A 26912-nucleotide genomic window follows, 5' to 3' on the forward strand; every position below is an offset into this window, starting at 1 on the left:
GCAAGAAGATCACAAGTTCCAAGTCAGCCTGGACAACTTACTAAGACACTTTCTCAAATTAAAATTTTAAAAATGTCTGGGGGTGTAATTCAGAGGTAGAGAACCCCTTGGATTCAAGCACAGTACCAGAAAAAAGAAAGCTAATGACAAATTTTATAGGATACTTGATCAAAAATCAGAGCAAAGTCATTCCATTTAAAGAGTCCAAATACAGTTTTAGTGGAAGACTTCCATTAAAAAATGTAAATTGCAAAAAACATTATGCTTACTACGGTAATTAAGATTCACAAAACCCAAAGTGCATACAGTACACCTGACACTGTAGGACAATAACAGTTTAGATAAATTTACAAGATCCAATTATTTACTCCTTGCAATTTAGTCAACAACTAAAAAAATATAAATTCAATAGCTTATAAGACCAATAAACACGGTCTGTTCTAAAAGTACTGTAGATTTTACAGGCATACACATATATCTAGTTCTGAAAAAGATTATCAGATTGAATCTATTCCATTTATTGATTCCTGCTTTTATTTCTTGTACTTTGGAAGTCATGTTAAAGAAGTCTGGTCTAAGCTGACATGATGAAGATTTGGACCTACTTTTTCTTCTATTTGGTGCAGGGTCTCTGATCTAATTCCTAGGTCCTTTTGAGTTGAGTTTTGTGCAGGGTGAGATAGGGATTTAGTTTCATTTTGCTGCATATGGATTTCCAGTTTTCCCAGCACCATTTGTTGAAGAGGCTATCTTTTCTCCATTGTATGTTTGTCTACAGAGTGGGAGAAAATCTTTGCCACATGCACTTCAGATAGAGCACTAATCTCCAGAATTTATAAAGAACTCAAAAAACTTTACACCAAGAATACAAACAACCCAATCAATAAATGGGCTAAGGAAATGAACAGACACTTCACAGAACAAGATCTACAAGCAATCAACAGATATATGAAAAATGTTCAACATATCTAGTAATAAGAGAAATGCAAATCAAAACTATACTAAGATTTCATCTTACCTTAATTAGAATGTCTATTATGAAGAATACAAGCAACAACAGGTGTTGGCAAGGGTGTGGGGAAAAAGGTACACCCATACATCGCTGGAATATTATTCAGCCATAAAGAATAAAATTATGGCATTTGCAGGTAAATGGATAGAGTTAGAGAATATCATGCTAAGTGAAATAAGCCAAGTCCAAAAAACCAAAGGCCAAATGATTTCTCTGATAAGTGGCTGATGATACATAATAGGTGGGGGAGAATGAAGGATGGATGGATTGAGGGTTGGGGAGGGGTGTTGGGAAGGAATGATAATAGAATGAGACAAACATCATTACCCTGTGTTCATGTATGATTACACAAACGGTGTGACTCTACTTCTTGTACAACCAGAGAATGAAAGCTGTACCCCATTTGTGTACAACAAATTAAAATTTTTAAAAAGATTATCAGAAATAAGTTATAAAAAAAAAGCAATAAAATAAATGGAAGTTCTGACATGAAAGAAATATCACATTTAAACTAAAAATCCATAAAGGGTACAGATTATCTAATTATGAAAATCTCATACATCTTGAATTAAGAAAGAACAACAGACCTAAAAATCAAAACCCACATGTTAAATCAATAAATGGGCTAAGGACTTTGACTTTGCTTCAAGTTAGTTAGGCTCTGACTACTCCTGATTTTTTATTATATCAAAAAATGAACTACCTCCCATCTTTTCCCTTTACTAAGTTAAACATTCTTCCCTCAACATTCTTCGAAACAACCAACTTCTAAGCCACTGCTTCTTAATTCCCTGCCTGACCCCTCCTGCACTGTGTAAAGCCATATAGTGTACATTAGCAATATTCTTAAATCAGGTATTTATCTTATAGGTAATTTTGCTTACCCTTATAAATTCTAATCTCTTTGATAAAAAAGATTTGATATTCCTTTCTTTTGCCTTCTTCCACATTACTTTCCATTAAGAGTGTGAATTCCATGAAGGCAGGAGCTGTTCTGCTTACTACCAGAAATCCAGAAGAGCAGTTTTCTACTGAATTACTCAAATTTAACTGAAAGAATGAGTGAAAGCTAGATAATGAAAATCAAATATCATCACTGACTTACTCTATAAATCTGCTAATGAGGGACATTCTAAACTAGGTTCTTAAATATGAATTTTAAACATTAAAATGTAGACATTTTCAAGGTTGTTTAAATTACTATAATGCTAAAATTGTCTTTAGAGCAAGCACAGGAATACATGAAGTTGATGACCAAATTTTTGAAAATCCAACAGAGTAGGATAGAATAACAGGATGAAAGCAATTATTTTAAGAGCTGTGTTATCCAATATATTTTAATTCTGAGTAAAGGGAGATCAGAGAAAAGGACCTAAAAGGAGCTAGTCAGTCAACTGCTAATAATTAAAAGTTAGCAATATTGTAAGATACATGGAGAACATGAAACAAGTAGGAAGTGTTTTTCAAACCTAAATGGCAAAGTTTCTGTTTCAAGATGGATGTTGACAATTGTTTAATTTTACCTAGCAAATTTCGAGTTTTTAAAAATGTGTCTAATGGATGCTTCCAGGTCCTCTACTAACAATGCCAGAAAACATACATTTAAGAAGAAACATGATCCCCAAACATATCAAGCAGGTATTTGGAGTTTAGAGTTAAGTCAAAAGAACATATTATCAATAACACTGTAAAATCACTCACCCCAGGATAGTTAACGGGGATAAGTAAAAATGCAAATATATATTCAATACATGAGATTTTTGAACCTAAGTGGAAGAGTAAAAGGCATGACTCATGGCCACTTTGGTGGCTGATTTAACATCTGGTATGGGCTAAAGATACAGAAATGTTGGCTGGTAGTAAATGAAGACAATTAGAGCTGCTCTACAGAGAAAAAGTATGAGAAGGGAGCGGGAAAGTTGGAGATTAAGTAACGGGATGCTTAAAGTCCATTTCAAACTGGTGCCTCGAGGAAGGATCTAGATTCAAGAGAAGAATGAAAAAAACACAGGATGAGTTGTAGGTTAGATTTTCAGGGGAAGCTAAGTTTTCCTACCTTCTCCAGTGTTGTTTTTTTAATGAATGAACTACTTATTCACTGAATTTATGGAAAGTTAATGATTAATTATCTTAGAATGATTTAAGAAATATAACCCCCACTTCCAATATAAACAAAAACCTCAACCTGGGAAGTATGAACATTCCTTTGACCCTTGGAAATTATGTGGGTGTATGATGAGTGTTTAAGAAAGAAAAGGAATATTTGTATTGTTCCATACCTTTTAGATTTTCAAAAATATCTATAACCAAAATCAACACACAAAAATTAACTGAATTTTTATATACCAATAATGAATAATTCAAGGAAGAAATTAAGAAAACAATCCCACTTAAAAGAGCAGGAAATAAAATACTTTGGTGTAAATTTAACAAGAAGGCAAAAGACCTCGACAATGAAAAGTACAAAGTGCTGCTGAAAGAAATTAAAGACAATACAAATAAATGCAAAGACATCCTGTGTTCACAGACTGGAAGACTTAATATTGTTAACATCCATACTTCCCAAAACAATCTACTAATTTATGCAATCTCAATCAAAATCTCAATGACATTTTTGGCAGAAATAGAAAAAATATTTAAGTTGATAATGGAATCTCAAGGGATCTCGGTTACCAAAATAATATCAAAAAAGCACCAAGTTGGAGGTTTCAAGATGGTGGACTAGAGGACTGCATTTCATGTTGCTCCAGGAGGCAGGATTCAAAAGAGGAGATAGTGAGAGACTTGGGACCAACTCAAAGCCGCTGGGTGAGTCTCTCCCGTTGGGGAGGCGACCCGGATGGGGCAGTAGCCCCGGAACGCAGGGAACTTTGTGAAGTAGAGTTGCTCAGCAAGATGCCCCTCCCCCCACTGGAGCGGTAAACACGGACAACTGGGATCATCATAGAGGAGGCGGCTCAGCACAGTGCTTGGACTTGGAGCAACCACTGGGGCTCTGGGCGGCTGCCAGAGGAGGAGCTGCGTGGTGAGCTGTTTGGACTCAGAACGACCGCTTCCGAACACCGGGGGGGCTGCCCGGAGGAAGAGGAGGAGGAGTGCGGCGGGTCGCTTGGTCTAGGAGTGACTGCATCAGAGCCACAGGCAGTTGACAGAGGAGGAGGCGAGTGGTGAGATGTTTGGACTCAAAGCGACCGCTCCTGAACACCGGTGGCCTGCCTGGAGGAGGAGCGCGGTGGGTCACTTGGTCTCGGAGCCACCACTCCTGAACACCCAGGGGGCTACCCCGAGGAGGAGGAGGAACAGGGTGGGTCACTTGGACTCAGAGTGACTACCTAGGGCTACGGGCGGTTGGCGGGAGGAGGAGAGGTGAAGTGAGTTGCTTGAACTCCTAGTGACTGCGTCGGAAACCGGGCAGCAGTCCGGAGGAGGAGGTGTGTGGTGGGTCTCTGGGTCTCGGAGCTATTGTACGGGGCTCCAGGTGGCGGCTCAGAGGAGGGGCCGCACAGCCAGGCGATTAGGTGCAGAGCAGGGTCCCAGGACCTAGGCGGCTTCTTGCTGGAAGAGCCACACTGAGACACACTTAGGGGTGGAGCGAAGTTTCCAGGACTGCGGGCAGATTGTCTGAGGAGAGGTAGCCTAAGGAGACTCGTCTGCGAAGGGTGAGGCTCCCAGGCCCAGGAGGTAGGTCCGGGCCCCTGGGAACGTTGCAGAGGAAGACAGCCCAGCACAGGCGGTAGTTGTAGATTGAGGGGAACCTCTAGGAGGGGAACTGACCAGCAAGACCTCCCCACTGGGTGAGTCTTCCCTGCTGGGTGAGGTTTTCCCACAAGGACAGTAAAACCAGAGACAAAGGCACAAACAGGCCTTGCCTCACCCTGCAGCCTAGTTCCCCTTTGGATGACATTTGGTCAACAAGTGGAGGCACCTCTGCCCACTATCAGGGAATATACCCCACCTGAGGGTCACCATCCCTAGAGAGGCAGCTTCCTTGTGGAGCACCGCATTATCAACTTCCTCCAAGACTGCAGGCTACTGAAGGATAAGAGGAGATATACTAGCAATCTTCAGAGACATTATAAGTCAATAAAGGAAATCTGCAATATTTTAAGGACCCACTGATTCCTGAACAATATGAGAAAACAAGGGAAGAAAATGCCCCAAACAAATCTAGATGTTACATCAATAAAATCCAATGACAGCATGGCAGAAGAAATGACAGAAAGGGAGTTCAGAATGTACATAATTAAAATGATCAGGGAAGCAAACGATGAGATGAAAGAGCAAATGCAGGCATTGAATGATGAGATGAAAGAGCAAATGCAGACATTGAATGATAGCACCAATCGACAGTTAAAACAGCAAATACAGGAAGCAAAAGATCATTTCAATAAAGAGTTAGAGATATTGAAAAAAACCAAACAGAAATCCTTGAAATGAAGGAAACAATAAAACAAATTAAGAACTCCATAGAAAGCACAACCAATAGGACAGAACACCTGGAAGACAGAACCTCAGATATTGAAGACAAAATATTTAACCTTGAAAACAAAGTTGAACAGAGAAGATGGTAAGAAATCATGAACAGAATCTCCAAGAACTATGGGATATCATAAAAAGGCCAAATTTGAGAATAATTGGGATTGAGGAAGGCTTAGAGAAACAAACCAAAGGAATGAACAATCTATTCAATGAAATAATATCAGAAAATTTCCCAAATCTGAAGAATGAAATGGAAAATCAAGTTCAAGAGGCTTATAGGACTCCAAATACACAAAATTACAACAGACCCACACCAAGGCACATTATAATGAAAATGCCAAACATACAAAATAAAGACAGAATTTTAAAGGTTGTGAGAGAAAAGAACCAAATTACATTCAGGGGGAAACCAATATGGATATCAGCAGATTTTTCAATCCAGACCCTAAAAGCTAGAAGGGCCTAGAACAACATTTTTCAAGCTCTGAAAGAAAATGGATGCCAACCAAGAATCTTATACCCAGCAAAACTTATGTTCAAATTTGATGATGAAATAAAATCATTCCATGATAAACAAAAGCTAAAAGAATTTACAAAAAGAAAGCCAGCATTACAGAACATTCTCAGCAAGATATTCCATGAGGAAGAGATAAAACACAAAGAAGCAAATCAGCAAAGGGAGGAATTATCCTAAAGGAACTGTCAAATAAAGGAGGAACCAAGTTGTGTCAAAAAAATAAATAAATAAATAAAATTTTAAAAATGAACCAAATGACCGGGAATACAAATCATATCTCAATAATAACCTTGAATGTTAATGGCCTGAATTCATCAATCAAAAGACATAGACTGGCAGATTGGATTAAAAAGAAAGATCCAACAATATGTTGCCTGCAAGACACTCACCTCATAGAAAGAGATACCCATAGACTAAAGGTGAAAGGATGGGGAAAAACATACCATGTACATGGACTCAGCAAAAAAGCTGGAGTATCCATCCTCATTTCAGATAATGTGGACTTCAAGCCAAAGTTAGTCAGAAGGGATAAAGAAGGACATTTCATACTGCTTAAGGGAAGCATAAATCAGCAAGATATAACAATCATAAACATCTATGCCCCAAACAGTGGCTCTTCCATGTATGTCAAACAAATCCTTCTCAATTTTAGAAACCAAATAGACCATAACACAATAATACTAGGTGATTTTAACACGCCTCTCTCACCACTGGACAGATCTTCCAAACAAAAGTTGAACAAAGAAACCATAGATCTCAATAACACAATCAATAATTTAGACTTAACAGACATTTATAGAATATACGATCCAACCAAGAGTGAATACACTTTCTTCTCAGCAGCACATGGATCCTTCTCTAAATAGACCATATATTATGCCACAAAGCTAACGTGAGCAAATACAAGAAGATAGAGACACTACCTTGTATTCTATCAGATCATAATGGATTGAAGTTAGAAATAAATGAAAGAGTAAAAAACAGAAACTACGCCAACACCTGGAGATTAAACAATATGCTATTATATGATGAATGGATAATAGAAGATATTAGGAAGGAAATTAAAAAATTCTTAGAGGTAAACGAGAACAAAGAAACATCATATCAAAATCTCTGGGACACTATGAAAGCAGTACTTAGAGGAAAATTTATTTCATGGAGTGCATTTAATAAAAGAAGTAAAACTCAAAAAATAAACAACCTAACACTACAGCTCAAAGCCCTAGAAAAAGAAGAACAGACCAACACCAAAAGTAGTAGAAGACAGGAAATAGTTAAACTCAGAGCTGAAATCAATGAAATTGAAACAAAAGAAACAATACAAAAAATTGACAAAATAAATAGTTGGTTCTTCGAAAAAATAAACAAAATTGATAAACCTTTAGCCACACTAACGAAGAGAAGACGAGAGAAAACCCAAATTACTAAAATTCGGAATGAACAAGGAAATATCACAACAGACACGATTGAAATACAAAACATAATTAGAAGCTATTTTGAAAATCTATACACCAACAAAACAGAAAACCTCGAAGACATCAACAGGTTTCTAGAGACATATGAATTGCCTATACTGAACGAGGAGGACATACACAATTTAAATAGACCAATTTCAAGTAATGAAATAGATGAAGTCATCAAAAGCCTACCAACAAAGAAAAGTCCAGGACCAGATGGGTTCTCAGTCGAGTTCCATAAAACCTTTAAAGAAGAGCTCATTCCAATACTTCTCAAAGTATTCCATAAAATAGAAGAGGAGGGAACCCTCCCAAACTCATTCTATGAAGCCAATATCACCCTGATACCTAAACCAGACAGAGACACATCAAGGAAAGAAAATTTCAGACCAATATCCTTAATGAACATCAACGCAAAAATTCTCAACAAAATTTTAGCAAATCGCATACAAAAACATATTAAAAAGATAGTGCACCATGATCAAGTGGGTTTCATCCCAGGGATGTAAGGTTGGTTCAACATCAGGAAATCAATAAATGTAATTCACCATATCAACAGCCTTAAAGTCAAGAATCACATGATTATTTCGATAGATGCAGAAAAAGCATTTGATAAAATACAGCACCCCTTCATGCTCAAAACACTAGAAAAAATAGGGATAGTGGGAATAAACCTTAACATTGTAAAGGCCATCTACACTAAGCCCATGGCTAATATCATTCTAAATGGTGAAAAACTGAAAGCATTCCCCCTAAAAACTGTAACAAGGCAGGGATGCCCTCTTTCACCACTTCTTTTCAATATCGTCCTTGAAACTCTAGCCAGAGCAATTAGACAGACCAAAGAAATTAAAGGGATACGAATAGGAAAAGAAAAACTCAAACTAACCCTGTTTGCTGATGATATGATTATATACTTAGAGGAACCAGGAAATTCCACCAGAAAACTTTTAGAACTCATAAGTGAATTCAGTAAAGTAGCGGGATATAAGATCAATGCACATAAATCTAAGGCATTTTTATACATAAGTGATGAATCTTCAGAAAGAGAAGTTAGGAAAACAACCCCATTCACAATAGCATCGAAAAAAATAAAATACTCGGGAATCAATCTCACAAAAGAGGTGAAAGACCTCTACAGTGAGAACTACAGAACACTAAAGAAAGAAATTAAAGAAATCCTCAGAAGATGGAAAGATCTCCCATGTTCTTGGATAGGAAGAATTAATATTGTCAAAATGGCCATACTACCAAAAGTGCTATACAGATTCAATGCAATTCCAATTAAAATCCCAATGATGTACCTTACAGAAATAGAGCAAGAAATTATGAAATTCATCTGGAAGAATAAAAAACCCAGAATAGCTAAAGCAATCCTTGGCAGAAAGAGTGAAGCAGGGGGTATCGCAATACCAGATCTTCAACTCTACTACAAAGCAATAGTAACAAAAACGGCATGGTATTGGTACCAAAATAGAAAGGTGGATCAATGGTACAGAATAGAGGACATGGACACAAACCCAAATAAATACAATTTTCTCATACTAGACAAAGGTGCCAAAAATATGCAATGGAGAAAAGATAGCCTCTTCAACAAATGGTGCTGGGAGAATTGGAAATCCATATGCAACAGAATGAAACTAAACCCATATCTCTCACCATGCACGAAACTAAACTCAAAATGGATTAAGGACCTCGGAATCAGATCACAGACCTTGCATCTTATAGAAGAAAAAGTAGGTCCAGAGCTTCAACATGTCGGCTTAGGACCAGACTTCCTCAACAGGACTCCCATAGCACAAGAAATAAAAGCAAGAATCAATAACTGAGATAGATTCAAACTAAAAAGCTTTCTCTCAGCAAAGGAAACTATCAGCAATGCAAAGAAAGAGCCTACAGAGTGGGAGAAAATCTTTGCCAATCATACTTCAGATAGAGCACTCATCTCCAAAATCTATAAAGAACTCAAAAAACTCTACACCAAGAATGCAAATAATCCAATCGACAAATGGGCTAAGGAAATGAGCAGACACTTCACAGAAGAAGATCTACAAGCAATCAACAAACATATGGAAAAATGTTCAACATCTCTAGTAATAAGAGAAATGCAAATCAAAACCACCCTAAGATTCCATCTCACCCCAATTAGAATGGCGATTATCAAGAATACAAGCAACAACAGGTGTTGGTGAGGATGTGGGGAGAAAGGTACACTCATACATTGCTGGTGGGGCTGCAAATTAGTGCAGCCACTCTGGAAAGCAGTGTGGAGACTTCTTAGAAAACTTGGAATGGAACCACCATTTGACCCAGCTATCCCACTCCTTGGCCTATACCCAAAGGACTTAAAATCAGCATATTACAGAGATACAGCCACATCAATGTTCATAGCTGCTCAGTTCACAATAGCCAGATTGTGGAACCAACCTAGATGTCCTTCAACTGATGAATGGATAAAGAAACTGTGGTATATATATACAATGGAATATTACTCAGCCATAAAGAATGATAAAATTATGGCATTTGCAGGCAAATGGATGAAATTGGAGAATATCATGCTAAGTGAGATAAGCCAATCTCAAAAAACCAAAGGAAGAATGATATCGCTAATAAGTGGATGATGACACATAATGGGGGGTGGGAGGGGTTAGTGTTAGGGTTAGAGTTAGGGTTAGGGAGGGGGGCAAGAATGGAGGAAGGAAGGACTGTATAGAGGGAAAAGAGGGGTGCGAGGGGTGGGGGGAAGGGAAAAAATAACAAAATGAATCAAACAGCATTACCCTATGTAAATTTATGATTACACAAATGGTATGCCTTTACACCATGTACAAACAGAGAAACAACATGTATCCCATTTGTTTACAATAAAAAAAAAAAAGCACCAAGTTGAAGTCCTCAACACTGATTTCAAAACATTAAAACAAAGCTACAATAATCATAACTGGGTGGTGTTGGCATAAAGACAGACACAGAATAGAGCAACGACACAGAATAGCCTAATCATAAACTCTCACCCCTATGGAAAAAATGATTGTTGACAAGGGTGCTAGGATCACACAATGGAATCAGGACAACTTCCAACTAATGGAGTTAGGAAAACTGACCGTAACTTTATCCTTATACAAAAACTAACCAAAAAATGGATAGACTTACACATAAGCCCTAAAACTACAAAACCTCTAGAAAAAAACACAAGGAAAGCTTCATCACACCATATATTGTGGCATTGCATTTGTAACAAAAGCAAAAATAGACAAATGGGACTACATCAAACTTTAAAACTTCTTCATAGTAAAAGAAACAACCAACAGAGTACAAAAGTAATGTACAGAATGGAAAAAAAAAAATAACTGAATTGCAGTAAGCTGCAATTCTGACCAGGGGTTAATATCCAGAATATAGGGTTCTGGGATGTAGCTTAGTACTATAGCACCTGCCTAGCATAAGTGAGGCACTCCAGATAAATAAAATTAAATTAAAATATACCCAGAATATATAAAGAACTCCTACAACTTAGGCAGGCATGGTGGCATACACTGTAATTCCGGTGACTCAGGAGGCTGAGGTAGGAGGATTGCAAGTTGCTGAGACCAACTTAGTGAGACAAAATAAAAAATAAAAAGGGTTGGGGATGTGGTTCAGTGGTTAAGTGACCCTGGGTTCAATTCCTGATGCCCCTCCCCACAAAAAAGAACTCTTACTACTCAACAACAATAAAAGTTACCCAATTAAAAGATGGGGAAAGAACCTGAATAGACATTTCTCTAAAGAAAACAATGGAGAAGACCAACAAATCAAAAAGATGCTCAACATCTCTAATCATTAGACAAATGCAAATCAAAGCTATAACAAAATATCTACTATTAAAAAAAAAACAGAAAATAAGTATTGGTAAGGATATAGAAAAACAGGAAAGCTTGTGTTCTGCTCCTAAGAAGGCAAAATGGTATAGCCACTATGGAAAAACAGTATGAAGGTTTCTCAGAAAACTAAAAAGAGAACTATCGTATGATTAGCAATCTGACTTCTGAGTATACATCCAAAAGAATTAAAGGAGCATCCTAGGTTTATATTTACACAACAATGTTCACCAAGGCATTATTCACAATAATCAAGAGGTAGAAATATCACAAATGTTCATGGACAGATGAATGGAAAAAAGAAAACGTAGTACATAAATGAAATATTAAGTCATAAATACAAGGAAATCTTGGTATATGCGACAAGAAGGATGACCCTTGGGGACATTGTACTGAGTAAAATAACAGTGTCACAAAAGGACAGTCAATGACAATTCTCATGTGAGATATCTAGAGTAATCAAAATAATAGAAAAGGAAATAGTATGATTGCCAGGAGCTGGCAGGAGGAGAAAATGAGGAGATTTTGTTCAAGGGACTCATAGTTTGAGTTCTTAAGCTGTTTATGATTACATTTAAAATTGGCTGGGAGTAAATTTTGTTATTTCTTAACCATAATTTAAAAAAGAAAGTTTGACCAAAGTGTAAAAACCATTCTTAAATAAAAGTATAGTTTTACTCACAAATTCACTAATTTTTGCTTTTGACAGATCAAGCATTAAATAGAATAATCATACTTAAATAGCTGCATGGTCTCACCTGTAACTCTTGTGATTTACGAGCTTGTTCCTGCTTGATACTACTAATCATATTTTCTTTTACATCATCCAATATAGAGTACAAACTATCAAATTCTTCATCTAAGTCTGAAAGTATGTTAGAAGAATTTTCCTGTTTAAAAAAAAAAACAGAACTGATATTACTGAAGAGTTTTCTAACATTTACCAACTGAAAGGTACATACAAAGGGGAGAACAGATTTCTATTATAAACTAGCCTAATGTAAAAATAACAAAATTCTAAATCTGACATAAGGCTTTTAAAAGAGATAAATACAAAAAGTTGGCTGCCAATGAGGAGAGTGGTGTTTTAGCTATGCTATGAGTTAGATTACCTTTTATGTACTAACCCACTCTTTACCTTTTACAGGACAAGAAATAGGTTGTTTTAAAAGTTCCCAACTTTGCCTAGACCTTCAGGCTCTAAGGCCAGTGGTTCTTAACTTTTGAAGTCTATCAGTATGACCAAAAAAGAATTTTAATAAAACATTCCAGAGATTTTAATTCAGCAACTCTGAAGAACAGTTTGGGAATACAGGAATGGAGCTGACTTTGTGTAAATTTTAAAATTCTTTAGGTTATCTAAACACTGCATTTATGTAAAATATATAGAACTTAAAAGACTATAAAGCAATTCTCTACTAGAACCTACAAGATTTATCAAACATTGAATTTTGTACTAGAAGGAATATAAGAAATAATCTAATGACTAGAATTTATGACTGAACTCCTACATTTTACAAACTAAAGTACAGATAAGTGACTTTTCCAAAGCCACACTAGTTACAGCTGCATCATCAATAAAGCATTCCAAATCTCTTGACTTTCCAAAGTTCCTTATTGCTTCATTAAGCAGGATGACACTATTTCAACAAGAAATACCTTAATAAAATATTTGTGAAATCCCTAAGTAGCAAATCCACTCTTGCAACAATTATGAGAGAAGAAATTCTCTTAAGGCATTTTTCAACTTTGATAAATCATTCTATTAAGAGAAGCAAACTGACACTGGTTAAGATGTATTGTGATAAAATATATCCAAACTTTTGCTTATAATGTTTACAAAATCCAGACACCATCTCACTGGAGTCTCACCAAAAGTAGTGTTAACCATTTTTACTAGTTCATTTACAGTAGCAAAAACAAGGTATAGAAGAAGGCAGAAAACTTAAATCCCTCATTAACCACTAGCAATAGTGCAACCTTATAAAAGCCAGTTAAAATTCTGGGCCTTTATTTATTTGTAAAAAAGGAGCTAGACTACTCTCTTCCTCTCAGTCACCAGTTGGTACATTCTTTATCGACCACCACCCATATCCCATCTAGTGACAGGCCTATTATAGCATAATTGTTCCTTTCTTTTTTTCCCCCCTGGGGCTAAGAAAGAATTCTAGTAATTTGTAAATCAGAAGACTAAATTTGCACCAGCTCTAACTTAAAACATCTTTTTCCAGATGTCAAATTTGATGATTCTTTTGTTCACTGATCAATAGTTTCAGACCCAGTAGCTCTTTGTTTCTATTGTCTGTCTTTTGAGGTCCTATGCAAAAAATTACCGTGCAGGTTGAAATCATGGAACTTCTTCCCTCTGTTTTCTTCTAGTAGTTTTACAGTTTCAAGTCTTATGTGTATATCTTTAATTCATTTTGAGTTGATTTTTGTATATGGTGTGAGAAATGGGTACAAATTCATCCTTTTCAATGTGGATATCCAGTTCTCCCAACACTTTCATTATTAAAGAGACAGTCTTTTCCGCCCACTGTGTGCTCTCAGCACCTCAACTGGCCATAAATGCATAGGTTTATTTCTGGGCTTTCTATCCTATTCTATGGGTCAAAGTATCTGGTTTTTTGTTTGTTGGCTGGTTTTTTAAGAGGGATTAAACTCAAGGTGCTTAACCACTGAGCTACATCCCAGTCCTTTCTATTTTTTATTTTGAGACAGCGTCTCTCTAGATTACTTACAGCCTCACTAAGTTGCTGAGGCTGGTTTCAAAACTGCGATCCTGCTGCCCCAGCCTCCTGAGCCACTGGGATTATAGGTGTGAGCCACCAAAAGTGTCTGCATTTTAATGTCAGTACCATGATGCTTTGATTACAACAGCTTTATAGTGTATTATGAAACCAGGAAGTATTTCAAAGCCTCCAGAAATTTTTTGCTCAAGATTACTGTAGTTATTCAGTCTCTATGGTTTCACACCAATTTTAGAAGTTTTTCTATTTCTGTGAAAAATAACACTGGAATTTTGATAAGGGTTATACCGAATCTATAGATTGCTTTGAGTAGTCTAGACATTATAACAATAATAATTCTTCTAATCCGTGAACCTGAGACATCATTCCATTTATTTATGCCTTTTTCAAATTCTTTCACCAAAGCTTTGTAATTTTTAGTATACAGATTTTTCACTTCCTTAGATTTACTCTTACTTTTTCTGATACTACAATGAGATTTTTTTCCCTTATTTTCTTTTTCAGATAGTCTGTTGTTAGAGTATACATACACTATCAAGTTTTGTGTTGATTTTGTATCCTACAATTTTACCCAATTGATTGGTTTTAATAGTTTTTCAGTACAGCTTTTAGTTTGCTATACATAATTTTATATTTTTAATTCTACTTCTTCCTTCCCTATTTGGATGTCTTTTCGTTTTTCTTATCTAACTGCTCTGCTTAGAACTTCTAATACTATTTTGAATATAAGTGGTGAGAGCAGGCATACTTGTTTTGTTCCTGATGGTGGAAGAAAAATTCAATTTTTTATCACAGAGTTTAGATTAGCTGTGCACTTGTCATATGTGACCTTTAATGTGTTGAAATATTCTTTATACACTTAATTTATACAGAATTTCGAATCATGAAAAGATCCTGAATTTTGTCAAATTATTTTCCTGCATCTATTGAGTTAATCATGTGGTTTCTGTCTTTCATTTTTATTAATAAGGTGTATCATATTTGTTGATTTACATATATTGAACCATCCTTGTATCCTATGGATGAATCCCATTTAGCCACAGTGAATAATCTTTTCAGTGTGCTGTTGAATTCAGTTTGCTAATATTTTGTTGAGGATTTTTGCATCTATATTAATCAAGGATGTTGGTCTATAGTTTTCTCCTCTCGTTATATACTTGTCTGGCTTTGAGACCAGGGTGATGATGGTTTTATAAAATGAGTTTAGAAGTAACTCTCTCCTCTTCAATTTTTTGGAAGTTTGGGAACTGTTATTAATTTTTCTTTAAATATTTGATAGAACTCAATAATGAAGTCACCAAGATCAGAGCTTTTTTTCTTTTTGATGGAAGATTTTTTTAATTATTGATTAAATCTGATCTCCTTACTCATTGGTCTGTTCAGATTTTCTACTTCTTCCTGATGCTGATGTAGGTTGCATGTTTCTAAGAATAATCAGTTTATCTTAAGTTTCCTTCCACAATCAACATCTGATGACAAAACACATGGATTATCTACTCAAACCTGGGACCACTTTCTTAGGTATTCCTCTTCCTCCTAACTGGGCACTTCAACTTAAAAAAAAAAAAAAAAATATATATATATATATATATATATATGTATTTTTAGTTATCAATAGATCTTTTTATTTTATTTATTTATATGTGGTGCTGAGTATCAAACCCAGGGCCTCACACATGCCAGGCAAGCGCTCTACCACTGAGCGACAACTCCAGCCCTTTAACGTTTACTTTTGTGTTTTACTTATTTCTTCAAGTGAGACCTCTTATCATCTACATTTTCCTTCTGCTATTTACTGTTAAAAAAAAAAAAAAACAGCTTTACTTGAAGGTACTTTGTAAAGATACAATTTATTCCTAATAGGTATATTAGAAAAGAAAAATATCAAATACTAAAATATAAAAGTGAGCACTGTAATATTCCCTAGCAAGTAGTACTCCAAAGATTTTCTCCTCTCTTACTATTTGATTTTTCCACAGATGAAACAGGAATGGCAAGGAAAGCATTTTTACTTTGTTTCCCATTTAAAACCCTGCTCTCGCTAAAGGCAGTGGTGCACACCTATAATCCCAGCTGCTTGGGAAGCTAAAGAACTAGTTCAAGGCCAGCCTCAGCAAAAGCGAGGCACTAAGCAGCCCAGTGAGACCCTGTCTCTAAATAAAATACAACATAGGGCTGGAGATGTGGCTCAGTGGTCAAGTGCCCCTGAGTTCAATCCCGGGTACCCATACACAAACAAACAAACAAAAAAAATCCCTGCTCTCAGCTCCATTAGCAGAAGTATATTTGTATTTATAAAAATAAAGTATATTTATACTTAAGATTTGACTCAATAATCATTCATTGTGACATTTATATAATTTTTAATAAAGACTCGTACCTGAACTCCTCTTAATGTATGATTTAGTGTATCAATAAAGTTCTGAATTTCATCATTTTTATTCGCCAGAGTTGAAATGATCCTTCGTAGAGTTTCCTAGGATTAAAAAACAATTAAAATATTATCTTTTAATGAAAAAGAACTGTAAATCTCCTAACAACCACTTTCTAAACAAACTTTATGTAATAGCCTATTACATAATAAATAGAAGCAATGCAAAGTTTCTTCTCATTGTTGCAATTTTCCTAAGGCCTATAATACAAAAAATGAGATATATCTGTATTATTTTAAACTCTCTAGGTATATACCTTAATCACCCTAAAGCCATTCAGACTGAAATGATCAGTATTATTTCCTATCAATATTATTATTTGAGGTTATAAGGCCATGGCAATGGAATACAATCAAAAACTTAAATGCTGCAAAAACAAATAGAACTTCTAATACAGCATCAGGAAATGAAGAATAAAAGCAAGGAAACACTGAAATTTTAAAAAATTGCACCTATTTATAAAAATTTAAAAATTTTTTGAAATATTATTCTAGGTAGTAAATTTGCATCCAGAATAATATTGACAGCAACATTTATAGATGCTATAGAACCACATAAAATAAGGTAAGCAAATTTAGTAGTGGGTTATTTAACCTCCTTAAACTTGAGTTCAGTGCTATTAAGTAAAATTTTCTGCTATGGCAGAAATGTTCTATATATGTGCTAATGTGGTAGTCACTAGCCACATACAGCTAATGAAGTCTTGAACTGTGGCTAGCACAACTGAGGAACTAAATTTATTTCTTAACTTTAGTTAATTTCTGTTTTATACCAGTGCCATCAGAGTAGACAGCACAAGTCCAGATGCTCAATAACTTCATGGGCTGCAATAGCAAAACCCAACAAGGTACTTGTATTTTTCAGTAAAAATCATATGTACTTTTTCTTTAGAATTTTCCCAAAAGCAAAGGACTTCTTTCTGGAAGTACCTACAAGTTTATTTTAATACAGTCCATAAAATGTATGGGACAAAGATTCTCCTCAAAATATGTCAATCAGGGCTGAGGGTGTAGCTCAGTGGTAGAGCACTTGCTTAGTACATGTGAGGCACTGGGTTCAATCCTAAGCACCGCATAAAAATAAATAAAAATATTATGTCAATCAAAGGTAAATATATAAAGAGCCCAGGAATAATCTAAAAGGAATAAAAGTTTTATAAATGTTTATATGGTATATTAGCAAAAAATTATGAATAATTAAAACAGGTCTCATTTAATTGTCAAACAATCATAAAGTTAAGGAGATGTTACCATCCCTGTGCTCATTCTAAGGGCTCTCTGTTGTACTCATTTATCTACACTATACCTTCTCATTCTCCTGTTTATGGTATTTTAATATAGTAACAGTGAAGATGTGCTATGAAAAAGACCAGTGACACCAAGAGTTAGTTGTTTATCCTGTCAGTGTTTTCCCAGAATTAATGCCCCAAGAGTTGAATCCAAAGACAAAAACAGAATGACAGAGTGAAGCCAGGACTTTGGGGAAGGGTAGGCACAGTTAGAAGGTCCTTGTTGGTGATACTGATACTGAAAATGTAAAAGTATGTACTGGAGAAGTCTTCCAAGTACTCATCCAAGATAGATTCTATATGTACTTAAGAGCAACATAATGGAACAGTACAGACTGTTCTGCACAATCCTCACACCCTTTAAAATAGGCTTCAAGTGATATGATTGGTGTTACTGCTTGGATGTGAGCTGTACCCCACCCTCCAAAAGTTCATATTAGACAATGTATGAATATTCAGAGGTGAAATGGTTAGATTATGAGAACTGTAACATAATCACTGTGTTAACCCATTTGGTGGATTAATAATGTGGATTTTTCTTTGTTTTCTCCTTTGGGCGGCTGGGGATTTGAACTGCGGTCCTTGTGCATGCTAGGCGAGCACTCTCCAAAATGAGCTATTTCTACAGCTCTGGATTAATAATGTGAAAGGGCTACCATACTAGGTGATTAACTGTTGGCAGGGAGTATGGTTGAAGGAATTTAGACCACTGGGGGTGTGTTCTTGGGGAATACATGCCTTGTCCTGGTTCCATTTACTTTTTCTCTGCTTCCTGGCAGCATATGCTGAGCTGCTGTCCTCCACTATGCCCTTCTACCATGATGTTCTACCTCACCTTAGGTCCAGAGCAATGGACTTGGCCAACCCTGGACAGAACCTCTGAAACCATGGACCCAAAATAAACACAGGTATTTTGGTCAGTGACCCAAAGCTGACTAATACAATTTGGTTAATTTTGGTTAATGTACCTGCCTCCCCTTCTGTTCCTCCCAATGACAGGGTCCACAGTTTGGATATTAACTGTTCCCAAAAGGTCCATGTGTAAAACGGTTTGCTCCCCTGATGACATTATTGAGAGGTGGCAGAACCTTTAAGAGGTAGAGCCTAGTGGAATGTCTTTAGGTCAAAGAGGTCACACCCTCAAGAAGGACAATGGAACCCAGTCTCTTCCTCTCTGACTTTTGCTTCTCAGCTGGGAAGTAAGCTGTTTTACTTTCTGCCATGATGTGCTACCTCACCACAGGGTTAAAAGCAAATGGGCCAACCAACCATGGACTGAAACCTCTAAAACTGTGAACCCAAATAAAACTTTTTTCTTGATAAGTTATCTGAAGTATCTGTTATAGTAATGGAAAGCTGACTAACATAGCAGGGCTACATTCATACAGTATAGATGAGAAAACAGAGATTGGACTAGTTACCCAGTGACACTGCAGATCAGATAAAATATTAGGCTCAGACCCACTCCAAAGTCCATGCTTTTAACTGTTGCTTTGGAATACTGCCTCTAAATCCAGTCAATCACCCCATTATATGGTATCCTCATGTCATAAATTGTATATTCTTTATAAACATCTGGCTTGCTAACTTTTCAATGACATAGAAAACTGCTGGGAAATTGACAGTAGAGCATCACAGCTTGAGCTCAACTGGTTTGCTAGGCATACCTAACAGGTGGCAGGGTAAAGATGATAAAGCTGTACCAGAACAGGGGAGAGAGATTTTCTGGAAGACACGATATTCTATGAAAAAGAGGGGCCAGGTCCCAATGAATTCATACCAATAACAAAATTTCAATCATCATGATGTGTGAGTTCAATAAAAACTGAAGGAAATTTTATATACACACATACAAAAAAGGTGAAAATTTGGAATGTAAGAGGCAGATCTCCTTCAGAGGGGGAAAAAATTTCTTGAATACACTATAGCTTCCCACTTTTACTTATCTTGTCTAAGTTTAGGAGCAAATTTTGTATTTGAAGAATTCTGCAGTAAAATACTCTGGAGACAGCTGAAGCACACTGCCCCAGCTAAGTAAGCTGTGAGCTCTAAAGATTTTTAAGGAGAAGCTTGTTTTTTTAAAGAATCACTATAATTGTTATTTACTAGGTATAGTCAGATTTCTAAATGCTCCTTCATTATTATGAGGTCTTCAAACTAATTCTTCTATACCATTAGGAATTACCCATCTGCTGAAATTTAACAGACCCTAGTCTAATAGTGATGTTAGAAGTCAGAACACATCCTTTACCAATGGCAATGCTCTCTTCCTTAGAGGACAACTTTGTATTCAATAGAAATACAAAATGAGCCAACAGTAGCTACATCAAAAAGTGAAAGACAGCCGCATGTGGTGGTGCGTGCGTCACAGTGACACAGAGGCTGAGGGAGGAGAATTACAAGTTCAAAACCAGCCTTAGCAACTTAGTGAGGCCCTAACCAACTTAGTGAGACCCTATCTCAAAAGAAAAAATAAAGGAATGGGGATATGGCTCAAGGTTAAGCGCTCCTAGGTTCAATCCCCAGTATCTTCCCCCACCAAAAAAAGTAAATGAGAAACTAATGAAATTGATTTTAATATTATGCTTAACCCAAGAGATTCAAAATATTATCATTTCTACATGTAATCAATATTTAACAATTAACTATCTAGCTGGGTGCAGTGGAGCATGCCTATAAATCCTAACTACTTGGGAGGCAGAAGCAGAATCACTTGAGTACAGGAGTTCAAAGCCAGCCTGAGCAATACAGTGAGACCCTCAACTCAAAAAAAAGTTAACTATTATCAATGAGTTTCTTTCTTTTAAGAGATTGGTACTACATCTTCAAAACCCAATGTGTATTTTTAATTTATAGCAGTTCTCAGATCAAATTAGTCACATTTCAAGTGCTCCAAAACTACATGTGGCTAGAAGCTGAACAATACAGTTTGACAATACAGATTTACAGACTTATTATACCATTAAAACAATTCATATAATTCTTAGAATGGTAATAGGGCAAAGATCCTCAATCAATATTAATTTGCTCTTAAAAACAAACAACCTAAATGTTTTCTGAACTTTTTTCTTAATGTATGTCCTATGTTATACCAGATTCTTAAATGGGTGCTTTCCTTTAAGATTCTTCTCAACACCACAACACAAGGGACAAAAACACTCCTCTTGCCTGTACAATTTATATTGCTCTTTAATACTTTTGGTTAGAGAAAATCTTCTGGAAAATTACAGAGTGTAAATACATAAGCCAAGGCTGGAAGATGATAAAAACAAAATTGTAACTGAGGACCGCTGACATGTAAGTTATATAAACTTAAAGAACCTACAGAATAATGTCAACTTTATATGATACTGTCCCATATCATCAAAATTTAACATCTTTAGATTACAGTTAATCCTACCTTTACTTTCCCCTTTAATTCATTCAAAATTCTGCTACTGCCATAGATTAAAAAGACTCTCTTAAATTTGCAATGGCTGAAGAAGCACTAATAATAATACTTCTAGAAAAAAATTCCACAATGTGTGAGTTAAAAGCATTAGAGAATTTTTTTTAAATATGAATTGCCTAAGGTCTTCAAGTACTATGATTTTCCAGAATATGCTTGGGAAGGAAAGGTTTTTAAAGGCCAACATGGTATTTTTGAAACCATGGTCTCATTCTTTGAAGAAAGAACACTCTGGTTCATTTTGAATTTAACTCAAAGTTCCATAACAGCAGGAGGGTCTATCACACACACCTAGAAAAAGGACCCACATATTGAGGAAATCAGCTTTAACTTACCACCAAAGCTACAAAGACTAAAGGTCTAGATTATTTTCAAGGCATGCACTATGATATGTAGGAGGGGAGAGGTTCGAAGTCTTGGCTATAAAATACCACTGAGAAATTGTAAGAATAGATAAGCCAGAAGTAGAGGACTTTAGCACCCTAGTATTTAAGATCACATATATTTTCTTTTTCTTTTTTCTTTTTTGGTATTGGGGATTGAATCCAGGGGCGCTTTACCACTGAGCTACATCTCTTGCCCTTTTTCTTTTTTTATATTGAGATGGAGTCTCAGTTGCTAAGGACTCCCTAAATTGCTGAGGCTGGCCTAGAACTTGGGATTCTCCTGCCTCAGTCTCCGGAGTTGCTGGGATTACAGACATGCACCACCATGCCAGGTCCAGTCACATATATTTTCAAAGCTACCAAATGCTTTATAAACTACTGAAGAAGCAACCTCCCAGATCAACAGGGGACAGAAACCAATATGACCTTGGTAGTTAATGCAGATAAAGTGCTGCTTCCTTTTAAGCTTTTCTAAGCTTACAAGTTAAAAAGGGAGGGGGGGTAGTATCTTGAAAGTTCCCTGAGGGCAGAGTGCTAAGCAAGAGCTCCAGAAGCTCTGAATCCACTTTCTCTTTAATCTGTTGTGGTGGGAAGGATGAGCAAATGCAATTTTAGTATTCTAAAATAGTGAAAATTCACTAGGAGGGCTGAGAATTTAACTAAGAAGGGGACCAAGGCTTCAACCATTCTGGTTCTCACAAGGATGGGGACTCACTGGACCTAGTGTGGAAATGGCATGAAAATAAAAAGAACTAAGGAATTTGGAGCTCAGTAGGACTTTATGAGAAATAAAAATAGCTAAGACAAATTCCCACCAACACCAAAACTTATAAAAAGTAAAAGGATTCCATGAGCTAAGATCAGAAACTTAACTTTAGCTTGTATGACAGGAGGCTGAAGTTTTTTCAAAGGTGGTAGGAGTCAGGGAAGAGGTTTATATAGAGATAATATAGCCTAATCTAGGAGTATGCAAGGAGAGGCAGGCTGGATAGGTACCAAATCCAGCAGGTTTTAAGTATTTTTTAAATATGGTAGACAACATGCCAGGGCAGGTATCAAATAGACACAGATATGTGTGTGTGTGTGTGTGTGTTTTCTTGAATTACAAACTTAAAAGAGAGAAAAGATTGTAATGCAATGAGTTTTCTACCCACGTCTATCTTTCCAGGGCTCTGAGTTTATTTAATCAATAGCTTTAATAAAGTAAACACAAATGATTAAGAACTAGATGTGGAAGCCAAAACCAGAAGTCTCAATGTATATGATATAACCTCTGCACAGAGCATCATGAGAGACAGGGCCATTAGACAGAAGCCTCTCCTCTGAATTCCAGACCATATTAATATAATTGCCTGCTTGAAATCTCTACTTGGGTGTCTCACAAGTCCTTCAAAGTCAACTTGCCATAGCCTTTCCCACTATGCCTGGGTCATTCTCTAGAGTTCTATCTCTATACACGGCACTGTCAGCTTCTAAGCTAAAAATTTAGACTTCACCATTATTATCTTTCCTCTAATTTGTGCTTTATAATGTAGCCACAAAGTTCTATTGATTATACCTCCTAAACAGTTCTAGAACTACTATTACTATCTTAATACAAGTTACTATCATATCTCAACCCATATTACAGCAAAATTTCTTAAGAGGCCTCTGATATATTATTTCTCCCCAATAATCAGTTCTCTACACTGCAGCTAGGGTTATATATCATCATACTTCCTGCTCAGTATTCTGCAATGGCTTCCCACTGCTCCTTGGGTAAAGCTAAAAATCTTTAACCCAACTTTTAAGACTACATAATCTGCCTTGCTTATCTTGCCTGCTTTAACTCATAACAGATTTATTTTTTCTTGCTACATTCCACTTCCAGTAGCCTGCTCGTTCTCTAATAAGCTTTGTTTCCTACCTGGGAGCTCTCACATTTATCAGTTCCTATGCTGTAACTACTATTCTAAAACATACACAATATGCTGTTAAAATAAGTTCCAAAAAGTACTTGTAAACTGAGTCCACTGTGACATTTGTGTCACTTACCAATGCCTCATGGGTGACAGAAAGCACCTGTTATGAAAACGACTTTTATCTACTGCATGAGATTCTATCAACCTGAAAGGATGACAAGGGTGTCAATTTCATATCAGATCTCAAGTTTACCATTACCTTCCAAACACTAATGGATGAAAAGATAAATATAGATGGATAAAGGTAATATAAATTATTTGAGGCATATCTAGATAATTATACTTTGTAAGACTTCAGGTGGCTGTAACTAGAAGTTCTAGGTGATACAGGTCTGAAGATAAGTTCTGACATAAATAGGTCATATGTCTCCAGAGGATGGATGTACAGGCTATCTCAGCCACTGTGCTTTGGTCATGCAGCACGATTATCAACCTTGAAAAAGTCATTTCATTAGGAGTAAGCCTCTCACTGGCTTGACTGTGGATTTAGACTAAGGCAACTGCTACACAAACAAGAAAAAGGGGTTTTAAACACTCCACGCAAGCACAACTGCAACCATTCTCATGGAATGGATCAAAGTAACCTGGGACAAATAAGGCATAAGGCACTCTCTGCAAAGGGCAAACTTTAAAAGTTAGGCTTATAATCACTACTAATCATGTGAAGTAAACACACCACAGACTCTGACTAAATGACAATATATTTATACTCTCAAGTACTAAGCACTATCTTAAGCTCTTTACATACTGTTAATTCATTTAATTGTTTCAAGAATTCTATATGGTAAGATATTATTATCCCCATTTTCTAATGAGGAAGCTGAGGCATGGAGATGTTAAATAGCTTGCCCAGAGATTCAGAACTAATATGCCAGAGAATCAGAATTCAAGTGATGGCAGTTAACTGCTTTAAATATTAAACTGTACTAACTAATATGGTAAAGATTAAAGGTTCATGAAAAGGATATCACAACATTTAAGAACACCAAAAGCACTAAGATTTTAATTCAAGATTGTAAAAAACTGGAACTATCAAAACAAGTTATAACACAAACCACCTTAAAGAAAAAATTTATTTTGGCTCACAGTTTTACACGTTTCAAACCATGGTTAGTTGGCCTCATTGCTTTGGACCTGTGGCAGCACCTCATCCTGGTGGAAGCTCAAAGATGCTGGTCACTTCTTGACCAGGAAGCAAAAGAAAGAGAGGAAGGAAGGGGTTGAGGTCTCATCGTCCCCTTCAAAGGTGTGCCCCTGAAGACCTTCCACTGGGACTCACCTCCTAAAGGTTCCAACACCTCCAACTATGTCACAGGCCTTCAGGGGACATTCCAGACCCAAACTATAAAACCTTAGTATAGAAATTTTACCTTGTAAGTCTGAGAATAAGACGATGATGTTCATCATTTTGAAACGGCAGTATTCTACTTATTTTAACATAATATGTGGTAAGATCTCAAATTCAAATACTGAGTCTTAATTTTGCTGCACCTAACAAACTGCCAACATGGACTACTTATCCAAAAACAATGCAACAAGCCCCTGAAGTTATGATGCATATACTTCCTCTTTAGATTCAGTAGCCAAAACCCTTCATACCTGGGTTTTATGTGATCATTAGAACCACTGTAAGCACCACCAGTGGATCTACAATTTAAGGGGGTCCAACTATTATAGCCAAATCAGCTATTATTTATCAAGCACTTCCAATGTGCTAGGTGCCTTCACACTTTTGGGAAGGTTTGAGAAATTAAGAAACTTGTCTTAGGTCACACAGTCATCAGTAGGCAGTCACAACTCAAATTCAGGAGACTGCCTCCAGAGCCTCTGCTTTTACATTGACCTTGCCTGCTTACACTGTTGGAGACTATAAATAATCATAGGATTCCACCAACCAGAGCAGGGGATCAATGAAATCAGCATGTAATATCCCTAGATAAGGCCTATCTGCCACTAGAACTGATGTCACTTGCATCACCCCACACCACAGACATCTCTCCTTTGAATGAGGGACAAGAGTTGAAATCTAGAAAGCACTATCCATCTGGTAAGCCAGACAATCGAAATCTTACAGGTGTCCAAAGCTATGGCAACATTTAACAGAAGTTTCATGCCCAAATGGAATGAAACCAGAAGGTGAAAAAAGAAAAACTAAGAAATTCAGGAACTTGATAATCATAAATGGTTTACAGGCATAAAGCTACACCCTCTATTAACAGTTAATCAGTTGTGAGCACTCCCTGAATAATGATATAACCAAGAATGAACCAATAATCAATTCTGCCCATCTAATTTATCACCTAAAAAGAATCTAATGCTAGTGAAAGAAGTGGTGCGAAATATTGCCTTTCCATCCTGAGCTCAGTTGTAAGATATCTAAGCTTTTAGAAGGCAGTCTCTCATCCAGGATTGGAGGAAACAGTATGTTAGATAAAGCTGAAGACAGAGCCTTAATCATGTGCAGTGGCCTTTGAACTGGTTGTTAACACTCAAGGAAGTTAAACGGGCATATATTCTGAAGGTAGAGGCAGAGTGTAAATGGAACACCCTCGGGTATTGCTGACAGTAGTATAAATACCCTTCTGAAAGGCAAGTTGGCAATATATATCAAAAAATATTTTTAAAATTTATGTCTGTCAACTCAGTATTTCTTTCTATAAAAATTCTTCTAAGAAAATGATTAAGAATGTAGGCAATGTTTTGGCTACAAGAATGTTCATCTGAGTGTTATTTATAACATGAAAAGGTTGAAATCAACATAAACATACAAGAGTAATGATTAAATAAAATCAAGTAATACATCTACACAAATTCTGCTGAATCACTGAAAGTGTTGTAGAATGGCATTAATGTGGAAAAATGTTTGTGAAATGTTATGTAAAAGGCAAGTTATTAAACAGTACATAGTATGATACCATAATTTTTAAGTTTCTATGTGCATACAAAAAGACTGGATTGAAATACAAATGTTGAATGAGATTATCTCTGGTTGGCAGGATTATGGGTGATTTTTACTTTATTTGTATCTCCCATTTTCCTACAACAAACATTTATTATTTATAATGGAACAAAACTGTACAAACTGGCCATGCTAACACTTTTTTTTATAAATTCAAAATATAATTAACTGTCAGTCAATAATCATCAAAAACTGAGATAGATTCTATCAGAATCTTGAGGCTGGGAAGAAATGCTGAGAGTGAAAACATACAAAAGAAGGCTGGATACAAACCACTAACTTCAAAACATTGTCTACCCTAGGTCAGAGTGGAATATCCATCACTATGGCAAACATTCAATATGTGTTTGCTGCATGAATAAT

At 36.2% G+C, this 26912-nt stretch overlaps 1 protein-coding gene across 3 annotated transcripts in view; it reads right to left on the reverse strand.

Moving 5' to 3' along the window:
• The window catches only part of Fsd1l (fibronectin type III and SPRY domain containing 1 like), a 95712-nt gene that overhangs the window by 64535 nt on the left and 4265 nt on the right, over positions 1-26912 (reverse strand). For all 3 annotated transcript variants that reach the window (XM_047525235.1, XM_047525234.1, XM_047525233.1), the window contains exons 2-3: positions 16456-16551; positions 12084-12215 (exon numbers count right to left, since the gene is read on the reverse strand). In XM_047525235.1, the coding sequence (XP_047381191.1) occupies positions 12084-12215; positions 16456-16551 (228 nt within the window). The remainder of the gene's footprint in view (positions 1-12083; positions 12216-16455; positions 16552-26912) is intronic.

Source organism: Sciurus carolinensis, chromosome 14 (assembly GCF_902686445.1).
Source record: "Sciurus carolinensis chromosome 14, mSciCar1.2, whole genome shotgun sequence".
In the NCBI taxonomy this organism is placed as follows: domain Eukaryota; kingdom Metazoa; phylum Chordata; class Mammalia; order Rodentia; family Sciuridae; genus Sciurus; species Sciurus carolinensis.